At 49.6% G+C, this 16456-nt stretch overlaps 1 protein-coding gene across 3 annotated transcripts in view; it reads left to right on the top strand.

Annotated features, from left to right (window-relative positions):
- The window catches only part of AUTS2 (activator of transcription and developmental regulator AUTS2), a 1104663-nt gene that overhangs the window by 1013318 nt on the left and 74889 nt on the right, over positions 1 to 16456 (top strand). For all 3 annotated transcript variants that reach the window (XM_048224780.2, XM_026516359.4, XM_044390213.3), the window contains exon 6: positions 7535 to 7586. In XM_048224780.2, the coding sequence (XP_048080737.1) occupies positions 7535 to 7586 (52 nt within the window). The remainder of the gene's footprint in view (positions 1 to 7534; positions 7587 to 16456) is intronic.

The raw sequence follows: 16456 nt of genomic DNA, 5'->3' as shown, positions 1-16456 counted from the left end.
GTGGAAGGTGATGTTAAGAGGCCCTGAGTGCTTGGTATGTTAAACCTTCTGCATATAACATAGTGGCTTCCAGCCACCTTTTTTCTTTTATTATTCATTTATTTTCGAGAGAGAGCATGCGTGCACACAAGTTGGGGGGAGGGGCAGAGGGGGAGAGAGCATCTCAGGCAGAGTCTCCGCTGAGCTTGGAGCCTGACTCAGGGCTCCGTCTCACGACCCAGGAGATCAGGACCTGAGCCGAAGCCAAGAGCCAGATGCTTTACCGACTAAGCCACCCAGGCACCCGTACCAGCCACCTTTAGATGAAAATGACAATAAAGGGAAGCTGAGTTTCTCAAGGAAAAATGACCACCACCACCACATGATGAATCTTGATTCTTGAAAGTCAGACCCCAGACCAGGATCCAGCTACCCTGGGTGATCATTCTTTTCCCTTCCCTTTCCTTCTTTCTTCTTCGTACTTCTGCTGCTGTCCTGTACCTCTTCCTTTCCAATGCTGACATTGATTCCCGCCCTTCCAGAAAGGAGGGGGACTAGAACAACCTGGAAACCAATCAGAACGCACTCATCTACGTGTTTGCGGAGAGGCTGAGGAAGGGAGCCAGCCAGGTGGTGGTGGTGGCCTGGCAGGGCCAGGATCACAGGCGGGCACCAGGGAACGGAATATGGCCACAGCGTGCAGACGCCGGTTCTCTGGGTTCCCTCGGGGCTTGGCCATTGGCATTTCCACATTCCTCCCGATTACAAAAAATCAAAATACAGGAACACATGCAGATTTATCCCAGGCTTCTCTGAGATCTAATCCTTGATAATCAGAGATGACGATCTAATGCAAGGCCTGGTGAATTGTCAGAAAGGCTGCCGGATAAAAGCACTGCGGAGGGCTAAGTGCTTGTTTTCCTTGGTCAGCTAAGTTCCCCCACGCTTTTGTGCATCTCCGTTTACCCTGTGGGGGACCTGGCAGGAGCTCTGGCAATCTCTTCCCTGTAATATTGATTTTATTAGAGCAACAAGACAAGAAAACCGTCCCATTCTGATTGCTCCAAAAGAAACAACATTTTAATGTCTTTTCTTGAAAATTTAATGTTTGCCTTTGAGCTATCTTCTTACTGCAGGAACAGCTTCAGAATGAATGTCCCTAGCCTGAGGGCCTCAGCTGGGTTTTGTGACATCTTATAAGCAGTGGGAAAATCCAAGTCCTAACTTATGTCCTCAGCCGAGGCACCCTTCCTTCTGACTTCTTTGGGGGTAGAGGTAGAGAAAAATGGCTATTACCTATCTTTAAAAAAGGGGGGGGTCTTTAGAAACACCACATAGTGCTGCCAGTTGGGGAGGGGTCAGGCTAGAGAAGAGACCCCCTTATTTCCAAAATTCCTTGAATATAGAGGTTAAAGAAAAACACGCCATTCAGCAAGCACCCCTTTTCCCCCTTGAGAGATTTTTCAGGAGTGCCATGAAATCAAACTGTGATGGATGTTGAACTCCAAAGAGGTGAGGAAGGGACGTTATTGCTTTAAGCCAGTCTCCATGGCATTTGTATGTGATGTACGTCTCTCCCCAGCCCCGTTCCTCCTTCTCTGCTCTGCTGCACTCCAGGTACCAGTGGCACCAGCAGGGACATCTGGAGCTGTCCTCACTCCCCTGGTATGCCCACTCCCCTCTACCCTAGAACCCTCCTGGGTGCGACCTAGGCCTTGCTTGCCCCTTTCTTTTCCCTCGCGCTGAGAAAATCACAGCAACTTCCCCTGCGCACCAAGGAGGGACCCCGCCAAGCTGCAGACACGGACTTAAAGCTCCAGATGTTTGCAGAGGGTCTCCTCACCCCCACGTATGGCCCAGTACCTTTTCAGGGCCTTCGGTGGTCAAGATAGTGGGTAAGGAGGCCAGACTTCGGCAGAGGGGCTACCAGGCTAGACAGAAGGGAGCTGGGTATGCTCTGGCAGGAGTGGGTTGCCCAGGGGAATCCACCCAACACCAAGTTCATGGGCATTGAGCCCCCACACCCTCCTTTCCAGATCCTACACAGGGCCCTGGAGTACACGGTGGTGATAAATGATGGAGTGATAGTAATTGCTGCCCATTTAGTGAGGCCGTGGCGTCCTTTCATCCCTTCCCTGTGTCTGGTAGACGCTGGGGGAACCGAGCAGCTCCACCTTTGTGGCCGTGAGGTGTACAGATGTCAGTGGATTTGAAGAATAAGGGGTGGGGGGTGTCTGTAAATGGCCCGTTCATGGGCTCGATTGTCCCTAGGACTTAACCAGCTGCATTTAGTCTTTGATCATGGTAGGAGTGAGGTTAGATGAAGACCTTTTTGTTCTAATACTGGACTCTGACCTCCCCCCCCCCCCCCGCCTTCATTTTAAACAGCGTACTTATTATTTTGTACTGAGCACCTACTGTGTGCGGCCGCTTTACTACATACATCACTTTGTCAGCAAGCCCTCACACCGCCCAGAGAGCCCGCTCTTTGCACAGGAGACTGGCCTAGTCTCAGTCCAACCCCGGGCTGCGGGCCTAGTGGCCTTTCCCTGCCGCGGCGCAATATTGGAAGCGGCGACTGCGGGGAGGGCGAGGAGCGTTGCAGTTCCCGCCGCGCCCGCCCGCGGGGCAGGCAGCCTTGGGGACCCGGGGCCCGAGGCGCGGGGGGAGCGACAGCTGTCGATGTCGCGCCCGGGGACTGCGCCCCCGCGGGGCCGACCCGGCGCCGGGGCCGAGAGGAGGGGCGGCGAGGGGCGGGGCGCGCGGGGCGGGACGGAGGAGGGGCGGCGGCACCGGCGGCTCGGGCTCGGCGCGCCGAGGAAGTCCCGCTCCGAGAGCTGCGAGCGTCTGGAGGAGGCGCGCTCCGCGCAGTCGGGGAGCGAAGTCCGGAGCGAGGGGCCCCCGTACCGCCGCCGCCCCCTCCTGCCACCCGTCCAGCCTGGGAGCCCGCGGCGCCGGCGGCGGCCGCCGATGGAGTTCACTTGAGCTGGGAGCCGGCGGGAGAGGCAGGCGCCCGCGAGCGGAGCGCGGGCCGGGAGCCCAGCCAGCCCCGGGCGCTCCCCGCCGCCCGCCGCCCGCCCGCCTCCCGCGAGCTCCGGCCAGGAGGCGCCGTCGGCCCCCGCGCAGCCCGCCCGGCGCCCCGGCCGCTGCAGCGCTTCGGCGCCGCGCCCGGCGAGATCGGCCCCGAATAAAGACTCCCGGAGCGTCTGCCTCCAGCGCCTCGGCGGCGGCGGCGGAACCAGGACCAGTCGGGCCGCGGCGCTGCTGGAGAGGCGGCACCGGCAGTCGGGGAGCCCGAAGCGGCCGCCGGGGAGAAGCCGCCGCCGCCGCGCGCCCTCCTCCTCCTCCTCCTCCTCCTCCTCCTCCTCCCTCTCCCTCCTCCCTCCCTCCGCACATGGTCTCCTTTGTCCTGTCGCCGCCGCCGCCGCCTCGCTCTTAGCTCCGCGCGCCGCGGCCGCGGCTCGGGCCGCTCCTCTCCGCCTCACCCGCCCGCCGGCCCGCCCGGGACGCTGCTCGGGTCCCCGCCGTGCCCGGCCGACCCGCGCGCCGCAGGAGCGGCCCGGAGGCAGCGGGCGGGCGCGGACCCGGCGCTCCCCCCGCCGCCCGCCGCCTGCGCCCGGCCTCGGCCGTGCTGGATGTGTGCGCGGCGCTGGCGCTCGGCCGCCGCCAGCTGCTGCTCTCGTACGGATTTGGGTCCCGTGCATCCGCTTTCAGACTTTCGCGAGGAACCGAGGAGAGACTTGCGGACGCAGCCCGGTCGGAGTTGGGCGTTTTCTCTTCGTGTGTTTGGCTGGTTTTTACCCTGGTCTCTGCCGATCCCCCATCGTGAGCCCTGCTAAGGAACCAAACCATGAACTTGGGGCTGACAGGACCGCTTAACCCTTTGCAACCAGGTAATGCAGCCCCAGGGGCGCGGCTCCCTAGCTCACCGCCTGCGCTCGGAAGGGAGGCGGCCGGGTCGGGGGTCTTTGTTGCGGCGGCCGGGCCCGCGGGCAGGGGTGGCAGGGCGGGCGCCTCGCGTCTGGCGCGCCCGGGCCCCCCTTCGTCACCCCTCCTCCCTCTGCCCTCCCTCACTCCCTCCCTCCCTCCGCGGCCCGGTCGCCCGCCTTTGTACTTTACTCCGTGGGCCGGCCGGCCAGCCTCGGCCGGGGAGCGGCAGCGCGGTCCTGCCCGGGAGGGCTGGGGGTCCGCCGCCGCCTGGCGCCTCCCGTCCCGAGGGGCTCCGGCTGACCGGGGCCCGGGGCCCGCACCGGCTTGGGCTGGAGACCGTGGAGCGGCGTGGCCCTGCCACGCCGAGGTCGGGATCTCGGCCCGCGCGCGGTGCCCAGGGAAGCCAAAGGAGGTCTGGGCTCGGGATCGGCGGCAGTGGCTGAAAGAACTGGCGCTTAAGTTTCGAGGAGGCTTTCGTTTCTTGTTGGGAAGTCCCTCTTCCCGAGGTGCGGTTGCGGAGGGCTCCCCGGGCTCTGCGGCCGGAGGGAATGAGGGTGGCCCTCGAACCCGAGCGGCCACGTCCCACCCCCGTCTGCACGGAATGCTTTTATTCGTTGTCTCATGCTCGACGCTCTTTAGTCCAATCTGTTTGACATATTAACTTTTCTCTAAACACCAACTAAATTTTTTGTATTAAAAAAAAAAAATCTACCTCCCCCCCCGCATGAAAAGCAGACAAGAGGAGAGAGCTTTGTTTTTCTATCATTTTTAAATGCAGCCACTTCCCGCCCTCACCTTCCCAAAACCGAGCCACGGGGATGAAACGAAATGAGGGTAAAATCTAGAAATCCTTAGCATGTAAAGGTACCCCTGTGTTTAAAAAAGAAGAAGAAGAAGAACGGAAGGGAAAGCTCCACTCGCCTCCTTAACTCTTGCTGACTATATTTCTATTAGACGTTCCTATTGAAAAAAAAAGAAAAAAGAAAAAAAGAAAAGAAAACTAAAAAAAAAAAAAAAATCAGCCAGGAAAATAGCCCAGGGAATGCAAGGAATTGCAGACTCTTTCCCTAAAACCCATGAAAAAACGTCCTAAAGATTAAGACCCAAGGAGCCAAATAATTTGCACAAATGCTTGAAAGGCGGAAGTAGAATTTGGAAAGTTGATGGAGGAAATGTAAAGAATTTTCTTGTAGTTTCCAGTTTAGACTTTGGCTCTTTTGACTCTTCTCTGACTTGTTAGGACAGTGGTCCGCCATAGTTTCCACCACCTGGGTGGGAGAAAGAAGAGATCCAGAATCCTTTTACGATTAGCCAACGTCCCATTGCAGTCATTTTCTTTGGGGTGTTTTTCTGCAGAGGCCTTTTTGAGAGGGCCCCTTCTCCAGTTGTAAGAGCTTATGGCATGTTTCAGAAAATTAAAGGGCTCAGAAAGCTTTTATTAGAAGGCACGCTCCTAAGCCTCTCCGAATATCCTGTCAGACTTATTTCCTTAATAACTTACTGGTTGGCATCGTAATAATCACATCCTCTAAGTTCGCTTCAGATAGAAGGATCCCTTAGCCGCCTCCTGGAGAATAGGATGTGTTGTGGAGCCCAGTGGAGCCGACAAAGGCGGCAGCCCCAAGGAGGTGTTTCAGACAACCAAAAGGCCTTTTCACCTGCTGCTCACTCCTATTTGATCTCCCTCTCTCAAACACACATGCACGCACATCCCAAGTGCAAATAAAAACTCAATCCGGGGCCATTTCCTTTCCTTACCCGTGTTTTCTGCATTTGGGGTGCAGTCGTTTGTTTTCCTCTTTCTTTGGGCCAATTAGACTCCTCTTAATAAGCAATCCCCATATCTGCAAGGATTAGTTCAGTTTTAAAATGATTTCATTAATGGGCTTTTTTTTTCCTTTGAAATAGATCAGCTGGAGGTTTTTTTTTTTTTCAGCCATGAATTTAGCAGAGCCCTTCCACTTTGAACTAAGAGATGCTTTTTTCGTTCAAGAATGGTGAAATACTTATCTCTGAGTTTTTAGCAGGAGAAACTCACGTTCCTAGAAATCTCACTTGGTATCACAGTGTAACCACATTCTTCCTGTCATTTTTGCCTTTGTAACAGTCTTCTTGATTTGTTTAATGGATATCTTCTTTCCCTCCCCATGCCACACTTTTTTTGGCGGCTTATTTTTATGAAAAGCTATTATCATATACAATTTAATGTTATTAACTTTAAGATGTCAGGAAGTCCTTTGGCGTGTTTTTATTCGTGCAAAATTTTTTTAAAAAGCTATCTAGAATTTATGTTAAGCTGTTTATGCATAAATGTATATGCAGTCCAACACTTGTTTTACTCATCGATTCCTTTTTTCCCTTGATCCATTAATTTTCTCCGAACCACCCCCACAGGATGAATATTAGAAGGAAAAGAGAGGGGAAAAAATCCTCATAATAAAAATATTTTATGTCTTTCTCTATCACTTGCATCGAGAACTAGAACATGTTCCCCAGATATACCCAAGAATATCTCTTTTTCATCAACATAACACAGAGGGCTAAATTGAGTATCTTCTTTGTCCCTAAAAGCCAGCCCCAGAGTCAGAATATGCTATACTTCAAATATACCCTCCCCCATTTCTTATAGTTCTCTCTATATTTATTCAACATTCTATGCTTTGCTTTGTCAAAACACACTTCTCTATGTATAGAGTGTGAAAGACAAGTGATTTACAAGGGTTGCATATCAAAAACAGCATAGACACAACACAGCCATTGTAACTTTCACTGTGGATCCATCTTCAAACTATAGAGCGGGGGTGCTGGTTTTCAATTGAATTGTCTAAATTTTCTAGAAGTTCTAGAAATATTCCGTGCTTCTGCAACATTGCACCATTCCCTCCAAACCAACTTCGTGTTTATTTTTCAGCCCATGAGTGTGTAATTTACATTGGCTTTACTCTTGCTGTTTAAACAGGCTTATTTCACTTTCCTCAAGCCAGTGTAATAATTAGCAGACACAATTTCTGGAAAATGAACAGGATAATAATGCTGATGATATGCATAGTGTCGGGTTGTGGGCCAGGTCAGCTGGCTTCTGTTTCGACACCAAGGTCATCCTGGTTACTAGGAAGAACAGGGATCTTGGGGTCATCGGATGAATCTTTACATTAATTTCTGGAAGTGCTAGTCAACACTTTTTAGTGAGAAAAGGCTTAGCGTTAAATAATAGGCATTTCTGGATTGTGAAAGAAAATTGAAAAATAGGCATGTCTGCACATATCAAGGGGAAAAAAAAAGTACCATTTCCAAAATAATGATCTGTCAACGAAATTGCAAAATCATTATGTGAATGAGCTGAATTGCTTTGTGTATCATCTCATAGAAATATGTTTTGCACAGATAATATGTCTAATAAGGACACGTTTTTTAAAATCAGATTTTTCCCCCAGCACATAGCTGCACTGCAGGTCCGTCTCGTGCAGTGAAACAGCACCACCTTATGGACGATTGGGCGAATTGCTGCTCTCCCTGTCAGGCTTTTCTAAAAGTGCAGTGAATTGATTTAAAATCGTGGTAGTGATGATGCTGATGACAATATCAATGACCATAATAACTCTTTTCCCCCTTTCTTGTTTTTCAGGCATCAGATGCCAGCTCTGAAAAACTCTTCAATACTGTTATTGTAAACAAAGGTAAGACACCTGAATTCTGAGCCATGGCTGGTTTTGGTTTTTGTCTCATTGTCATTGCCTAGGAAGTCAGAGTGAAAAACAAATGGTCTTTCTTTTTTTCCATTCCGGAGCCACTGTTCATATTTTGTGTTTTTGCTGGAGACAAAATCTGTATGCTTCTGTGACGTATGAAACAACAGTTTATTTTAACAGAATACACCGAATCCTTATTCAACTTGGTTTGACTAAGAAATCACTGCTATCTCTGTGACTTTAATTGAACATAGGAAGCGGTAATGGAGAATGATCGTTCTCAAAATGCCTTAACTTTATTGTTACTTATCAACTACCCAGCAGTCAGAGAACTATAAATAGCTGATTTGTTCTGCAGACTCTAATAACCAGTGGGCGTTTAGTATGCACAGTATTATGGTCATAAACCAAGCCTTACTCTGCTGTGGGCTTTCTGGAAAGTTAATAAACGAGCAAGAGGGCAAAATTTAAATATGTGCTATCCCATTAATTTCTTCCAAACTGCAATACGGACTAAGAGAGGCTAATGACATACGGTGCATAAAGGAAAAACTTCTCTTCAATCCTCGCCGATAGGTTTCTGGGCAGTTTTCATTTGTAGCAGTGTTGTTGGAAATAATGAAATGTGAGGGAGTCTCTAATCACTGGCAAGACCAAGGTGTATAATTTGAAAGGTATAAATTGTATAAACCGTTCGATCTTTTCCTCTTCACCGTAGAACCTGATTGAGGTGCTGGCATGGTAATTGCTAAATAAAGGTGTGCTTTCTATGGTAATCGCAGTTGTGTTGTTCCGTGGAAGATTCTTGGTAACGCTTGAACAGAGTTGGGCCTTCCTTCGTAAAGGGGAGACATTTGAAACCCCTTCGGCCTCCTGTAGTCCACCTTGGCTAGCATTTCCAAGTGCAGTTATTTTGAGCTCCCGGATTATTTTGGAATTTGAACCAACTGCAAGTTTAAATAGTACATTATGTTTAGAGTTCCCTCGAGGTGTATGTGCCTGTGTGATTGCTGTTACTCCCAGAATTATTGTCACATTGAATTTTTATCTTTTTTATTGCATGATGGAGTATTCCAGTTTTATATTTCATCATATTTTTTGATGGACTGAAAGTTTGTATCAATTTGTTCTCCATAATGCTAAAAGCCCAGTAAAAGGAGATGCGTGCAGTTCATAGCGTACAGTGCTCATCTGTAAAAATGCCTAATTGTTTATCGCTCATTTTGACGAGGGGAGAGGATGGGGTAGATGCTGGTGGATCTGAGTGAGAGAAGCGGGGAGGAGGAGGAGGAGGAGGAGATGAAGCAGGACAGGTCCCGAAAGGAGGTCTTCGGTGTTTCAGTGACCACTGGTCCCCTGCCCCCTCCCCCCCACCTCCGGCCCCAAGCCGCCCCTCTTTCTTCTGCTCCGTGGCTCTAAAAAGCCCTGGAATGTCTTTCCGCTCTCTGGGATCAGCCCTAGAGTGGGAGCTGGCCCTGGGACGTGCGTTCAGGCCCTCGCTGCCCTCACCGAGCTGAAAGGCTCTCTTCAGGGAGGTTGAAGGGTGATTGATGACAGTCCCGCCCCGCAGCCCCGACTCCCCCACTCTGCCCCCCTTCCCTTTCCAATCACACGTTTCCCACATTCTTATTTTTGTTTACTTACAGAGTGTGATTTGTGGCATCTCCTTGGTTGTGAATAGTCACCCCCCTGACAGGGTGCCTTTCTTCTGAGCTGCTTTTCTGGGGGTGATTTAGTTGCCTTGAAAGGATTACGGTTTCTTTGTGTACACTAAAATCAACATAGGCTTTTTCTAAGCTTTGCTTGGGAAACCATACACAAATAAGCATTTTAGTTGATGGCAGATTATTCCTTTGCCCCTTATTTCCATCAAAATGGCCTTTCTTTTCTCCTCCAGAGTTTCCCTTAATGCCTTATGCTAATGCCTGTTGGTAACATGAATGACAAGAGAGGCATCAATGCAAATCCAGGTGCGGCAAAGTCGACTGACTGGTCCCCAGCCCCCGCCCTCCCCCTGGAGAGAAGGAGATTAGGGGGGCGGGAGAGGGGGGAAAGCATGGGGACAGTTTTGTTAAGGGGATTAGTATTCAGACTGCTAAATATCAGGAAAACAACTTCAAAAAGCGAGTCATTGTATAGCGATAATGTCAATAATTGCTTCAAGACAGGTGCACGGAGGCTCGAGATGTGCTTGTGGTTTTTGCTCTTGTTTTTACTCCGGGTAGTGGCAGGGTTTACTGGATGGATGGTTGACAAGGCCTTCAAGGAACTGTCAGCTTCATGCACGTCAAGTTCAAGTTCCCCTGCAAGGCGGCCGGCTTGCCTGTGAGTCAGGTCTCCCGTCTCTGTCCAGTATTCTTAGCCAAGAGCAATAAAAAGGATCGTAAGAAAGGGCAAATTTCTACCAGGTAACACAGACTACCGGTGAAATCTCCAAGGCCTCAGCTTATGGAAGAGCCTGGCAAGAGTGCAGGGAAGCTGACACGTGTACGCCTTCACTTCCAGATGTTTGAAAGCTCCGTATCGCCTCTCCCTCCCGGGAGTCCCACAGTGCTCTGGCCTTAGAGAAGCGTGGCTTTAAGCTGCTGGTGAGATTATGCTGCTGAGCCTGGTGGCGGGCAGATTTGGTCCATAAAATTTCGCCATGGGAGGGCAGTGCTAATCTCACAAGCTGATGGGGGGGGGGTCCGGGTGTTGGGGGGCTGCTGCGCGCAGCTTTGGTGTGGGGCTGGGCAGTCTGGGGACGAAGCTCCAGCGGAAGCCACAGGGGCCATGACTCAAGTCCTATCAGTCTGTGAGCTTCAGTAATAAGCCATTTCGCCTCATTAGGTGAGCATTTTCAACCATAGCAAAACCTCCCTGTCTGGTGGGGATAAAACAATGAGTCGGGGGAAGGGGGAGGGGCTAAGAGTAGGTACAGGGCGCTTCCGCCCTTGGATTTTATTTTGACTTTCGTTATATTGTATAGAGTCTGTCCAGTTTAATAGAGAACTAGTAATGTGCTTGTGTTTAGGTGATCCGAATTATTGCTTTCTTCTGACGCTTTTAATTCCCCATCGTAAAACAAATTAATCAGACAGTTGCTTGTACACGCCACACGCCCAGTGAGAGCCGACCGTGTCAGAAGAGGTGGGGAGGTGAGCCTCCAAATTGCAGGTTGTAGGGCTATAGACATTAAAAAAAAAAAAAGGAGTTTAACTTTAATCAAGGTCGTGGTTGCCTTATTTAATCTTTATGTGTTTAAATGTTTACAGGATGTTCATGTGAATTTTATGAATCCTTCTGTCTTTGTGACTCAGCCATCTGCCAAAGAAAAAATTAATTTTCCCAGGGAGACAGACATACACAGAGAGAGACTGACTAACTTCTTGTCTGTATTGAGTTGGTCCAAATGCTGTAGGAGCAACAGGACTCGTAGCCTAGATTCTGGACGATGGATCCTTCAAAGGAACCCTGCGGTCAACCCAGAGTCTCCAGCCAGTATTTATTACCCTTTCTTACCCACTTAGGTCCTCCTCCTTGGAGGTTTTGCCACTTTGCCATATAGTCAGAAATGCAGAAAATGAGGACTTGGCTCTACGTGACCATCTGGCCAAGATGGTTAATCTCTTTCAAACTCTGAAAGCTCTCCAGGGCTGATCTCCCCAAGGAGGAAAGAGGCAAAGAAGGGAAGGCCTGCCTGGGAGTCAGGTGTTCTCTGGAGCCCTGTGTTTATGGGACACCAGCCCTGCTGTGGGTCCCCGTTCCAAGTTAGGGGAAGAGAAAAGGCCTGGAATCGCTGCCCCTTCTGGCCCTGGAGTCCTCTTTTCCAGGATCTAGCCTGCAACCAAGGCAGATAGAGCAGACGAGAGGTGGCCGCGAGGCGGGTTCACCCCACGACTTGCTCACCCCTTCTTTCTTTTACCTTTGTCTCCCGTTGTAATCTTGGGCCCTCCAGGGGAAGCCCACCATGCCCCCATCCCCCCCCCCCCCCAGCTACCTGTCAGAGAGCTGGGCCCAGCCTAATGGACGTCTTTGAAGTTTTAGAATGGAGAATGGTCCAGGTGGGGATGAGGCCCTGGATCCTGTGCTCCCTCCTGCTGTGAGCACCCAGGCTCTACCGAGATGTGACGGTCAGAGCACCTACCCAGCCTCCTCCGTAGGAACCCACCCCTGACCCCAGGTCAGCCATGGGGAGTTCTGGTGGACACCGGCCCACCGTGACAAGCACCAAATGGAACACTGGGGCCCCCTTGAGCGCTCTCTGACCAGAGCTGTTCTTCCTTTTCCAGGCCCTACCAGACTAATGGACACACACAGCCTGTGCTTGGGGTTGATTTTGTGCTGAGGGTTTTTAGGGGATGCAGATGAGGTCGGAGCCTTGAAGTTCGTGCGGCCTTTGGGTATTTTTGGTAGTGTGGTTTTATCAGCTGCATAGAAAGATAACCTGTCTAAAAAGATTGGTGGAGATTTGAGAAGATGAGGTGAGAAAAAAGTTACTGGAGATCAATTCTGCTTGGTGTGAGAGGCTCGGTAACTGGGCACCTAATAAATTCTTTAATGGTGACGAGCTCACCTCATTCATTATGTTTAGACGTAAAAGGGGAATTCTTTGGTTTGGTGACCAAAAAAGTAGGAAAGAGTTCTCAAACCCATTCCCTAACATAATCCTGTGCTTTATTTTTTGAGTGAAAACAATACAGTTGACCAGGGGAGAGCTCTCTTGAAAAAGAACAAATGGATGTCGAGTTTGAAACCCAGTTATAATGAACATATGGAGACCATCTTATAATTCCTTGTGGTGTCTTGGGTTCAGTTGTAAGGACGATATGACAGAAAGGACATTTCCCGTGTGCAGAAGAGTAAACTGAGCCAATTTCAGTCTCTGTGAATTAGTTGCATTTTTATAGTGTCTTAAATCCTAGATAGGGACAGACTGTCCCTTGTTCTTTCTCTGGACCTTCTTTTTACTGTTTCAGAGCAATTTCTTGGGTCTTTAGGAGATAGAGATGTCTGATGTGTGGAAAATTAAATACTATTGAAGGGTAATTGGTGCTTGATTCAGACAAAGGAGTTATGAGTAGTTGGGGTCCTCCTCTACCCCACACTGCAAATAGCATGCAATCAGCTCCTTTTGTTATGGAAATGGCCCTTCCTATAGGAGCCAGACTCTTACATTACAGAATTTGTTGTATAGAATTATTCCTTGAAAATACTTGGAAACAGGTGCCTTCTCCGGTGAGTGTGAAACCAACCAGTAAAGGCCTAAAAATATTCCACATTGTAAGGAAAGTGTTTTCCTCTGGATGTTTTTCCATTACCTGTTGACTGGTCTTCCCTTTGACCTCTGCGTGGATGAGGATGGTGGGGAAATCCTGGGTAAATATTGGATCCCGTCCCTGGAGTTTGAGGGAAGGGGTGGAAGATATTCTGACCATGCATATTGGTCTCGATGGTGGTTTTGGAGAACTTTGGAGAACTTTGACAGTGAGGCCACTCTTCCAGACGAAAAGTAGGCCAGATCCCCCGATCCCACACACCCCCATGAGCTGGAGCAGATCACAGCATAAGAGATCCCTCGCTTTCAGTCAGGTGATCAAACTCCATCTGTTCACTTTGGAGCCCACTAAAAATCTCTTCGCTTACTTCATCGAATTGATTGCTGCTGTTCTCTGAAAGAACTTTCTCCATCCTTGGCATTATTGGCCAAAAAAGCTTGAATGCTGACCGGCCCCTCCCTTCGGTCCATTCATATTTAGTGCTTTGTTTAGCCAACGCTGTGGTATTTGGTTGTCTCAGAAGGTAAAACACACTCCTAGGAAACTGTTGGGATAAAAAACGTCAAGTCAGTTCTGGAGAGTCTACGAGGAGAGCAGTTCTATGACAAAGGGCCTCCTCACTAGTAACACTTTCAAGAAGAGGGGTCAGCTCCGGGCCTGGAGACTTTCCCGCACGCAGGAAGCCTGGGGCCATCCCATGGCCTCTGGATTATTTCTACTTTCTGACAACTGCAGAAAAATGTTGTTTTCTCTGAAAATGTATGTTTATTTAACTAGGTTTCTTTTTGCCTCACAATCTGGATTCTATTCAGTCAGTTACCACTCCAATTAACTAACAATTATTTAACATTAACAGTAATTACAGACGCCAGTTAAGCGCCTACAGATGTCAACTGTTAGCTTTGTACCTAATCACTCAATGAAATGGAGAAAGTTCAACAAACATCAATTAGCCAAGCAATTAGTATGAGTTAGGAAAGAGCATGTTATCATGTGTGAGCTGATTCAATTTATTTTATTTTGGCAGTAAAACACACACAGGCAAGCGGCAGTAAGTTCCTCAGATAAGATAAAACGCTATTGTTTTGCAGCTTACATAAGAATTCTTTCCTTTCCTGTGCATAAGTCAAATACACTCTTGCCTGGAATTTATTTAACAAACAAAATTTGTCTCAATTACTCAGAAAGCCCGGCAATGCTCGGGCTGAGGAATCAACTTTGGTGAATTACGAATCGGGCGAATATGCCGTATAAGGATATGCCAGAAATTTCAGGGGCGAGATGATTGATTCCCACTCGAGTAATGTCCTCTGTGCATTTCGGATTCTTCCAGGGTTATTCCTAAACCTGTGGTGGAGTGAGTACAACAGTGATGTTATTAATTTCATGGTGCCTGACTTCCGCTTGGCTGGGGCAAGCACCAAAGTCTTTCACCTTCTCGCCCGGCCTGTGCTTTAAAAAAGTGGAAAGGGCTCTCAGTTGCAGACCTACTTTGTGAATCCACCAAAGACATTCTGGCTCTTGATTCCGAGGTTTCAGCACCGCTCCTCCCACCCCCACCCCATAAACTTGACTTCCATCCCCTGGCTGAGCTTGCCTGGACGCACTGGGACAGTGCATTCCAAGGCCTGCTTGTGCAAGGCCGCCTGGAAGTTGGTGTTTGGAAATTCATTTTACTTCCAAGTGGAAAGCTGGCCATAGAGGGTGCGCCTCTGGTTCGCCTCCTAGAAATGATTTCTTACTAACTCGTGAAGCCTGTGGATAGGTGTGGAAGGAGCCAGGCTTCCGTGGGGTGCCCTGTCCAGTCATTGTGGGCATTATGAGCAGAATTTTCCATTGGAGCAAACCTCACAGCATTAACTGAATCCCAGAACTGAAAAATAACTATTCTGCCTCGTGTAACTTAGGGTGCGGAGCCCCCCGTGTCCCGAGTGCTTTTTTGCTGTGACCGTTGTTACCAGTGTACAGCACTACAAAACATGGTGGACAATCCTGGCTGGTTCTTAAGGGATGTCTTTGCCCATCAATTCAGAGGGTCTCTGCCCGTCCACTTCTGCTTCTCACACTCAGGGGCTTACAAGATTCAATGTCAGCTGCAGACCAGCTGCGGTCCTCCTTGTCTTTATTCTGGGACCTGGGCCAAAATGGCAGCCCCAGTCGTGCCAATGGCTGGTTCTCTTGGTCGAGGGAGAAGAGTAGAGACAGAACCCTAGAATGCCTCTCCGAGTTTCAGCTTGGAGCCAGTGTGTGGCATTTCTGGCCTCCTCTCTGGCCCGCACAGGTCCCCAGGGCTTCCGCCAGCTCGCTGTCATGAGGTATCTTATGTCCCCTGGACATGGGTAGGAACCTGCCCTCAATGGGGGAGGGGCTCCCGTAGGCCTTCCCGGCGGCCCAGGGTGTCCGCCAGCCTGCCAGCACCCAGGTGCACCTCGTCATATGGTCATTTCATCGGCGCAGGTCTCAACTTGGGGTGTCTCTGATGCCCCCCCCCTTGAATAAGACCATATTCCTCCACGTTTCTACTCCCCCTGCCCACTCCTGTGCCAATCCGTGGACTGATCTGTACTTTCAGCCAGATTTTATTAGAAGTGACTTAGGGTTTTCAAGCAGGGGCATTTCCCTAGCAACGGATGACAGAAGCACGAGGCCTAAATCTGCTCGGAGGCGGGAGGGGGCCTGTTAATAAGGAGGAGTGTTCTGTGGGCGCTCAAATCTTCTCTGACCCTCGTAAACCTTGTCTTATAAAGGAGGAGGTTGAGAGCACATCATTGCTTTTTCTAAGAGTCCTTTTGAAGAGGGAAATGTCTCAAGTGTGCCTGTTAATAGACTGATGTGGGAGGCGGTTATATTTGGATGCCTTTAAAAGCCACTTGGAAAACATTTTCCCCCTCTTATCTCTCACCTTTCACATCTCTCAGCAGAGTAACACTAAAACCTAATTTTAGCCAAGATTACATCATGTGCTCATTATCTGTTTATGGCCAGGAAAGGCTTTTCCATAGTAAAGCTCCTCTCACGGAAAGCCCAACCACGTCATTCCTCTTGTTTCCTATCAATTTGTGATTTTCCAAGTGTCGACGGTTCTCTGCTAGACTTTTTGGGCTCATCTCCCAGGCCTTCTTGATTCATGAACTTTACCCGTAAGCTCGGTTTTCTCCTGAAATCGGATTTGTCAGCCGTTAAGTGAATGACGTCAGCGTTGCTTCCTTCAGTGGGCTGGAGAGGAGGCCGTATTGAAATTAGTCCTTTCATTCAACGCTGACCCTGCAGCAGGCTCAGGAGACCCAGCAGTGAATGGGTCACATGAGACCCACGACCCCAATAGCAAGAGCTTAGACATATTTTACCACTCAAAAAGAGACTTTCTAGATGGCGCAATTGGAAAGAAGCCACTAAACTAATTAAGACCAAAAATAATAATAATAATAATAATAATAATAACCTTAAGACTTTCTTAGGAGGAAAAGGCGATCCAAGATGAGCCCTTAAGGGTCAGCAGAAGGTGTCACCCTTTCAGAGAAAGCACAGATTGGCTGACTGACTTGTGTTAGACTAAAACCTACCCCTTTGAGTATTCTGTTTTCAAAACCGATCCTATTG

Source organism: Ursus arctos, unplaced genomic scaffold (assembly GCF_023065955.2).
Source record: "Ursus arctos isolate Adak ecotype North America unplaced genomic scaffold, UrsArc2.0 scaffold_2, whole genome shotgun sequence".
Classification (NCBI taxonomy): domain Eukaryota; kingdom Metazoa; phylum Chordata; class Mammalia; order Carnivora; family Ursidae; genus Ursus; species Ursus arctos.
This window is presented reverse-complemented; position numbering and strand designations above follow the sequence as displayed.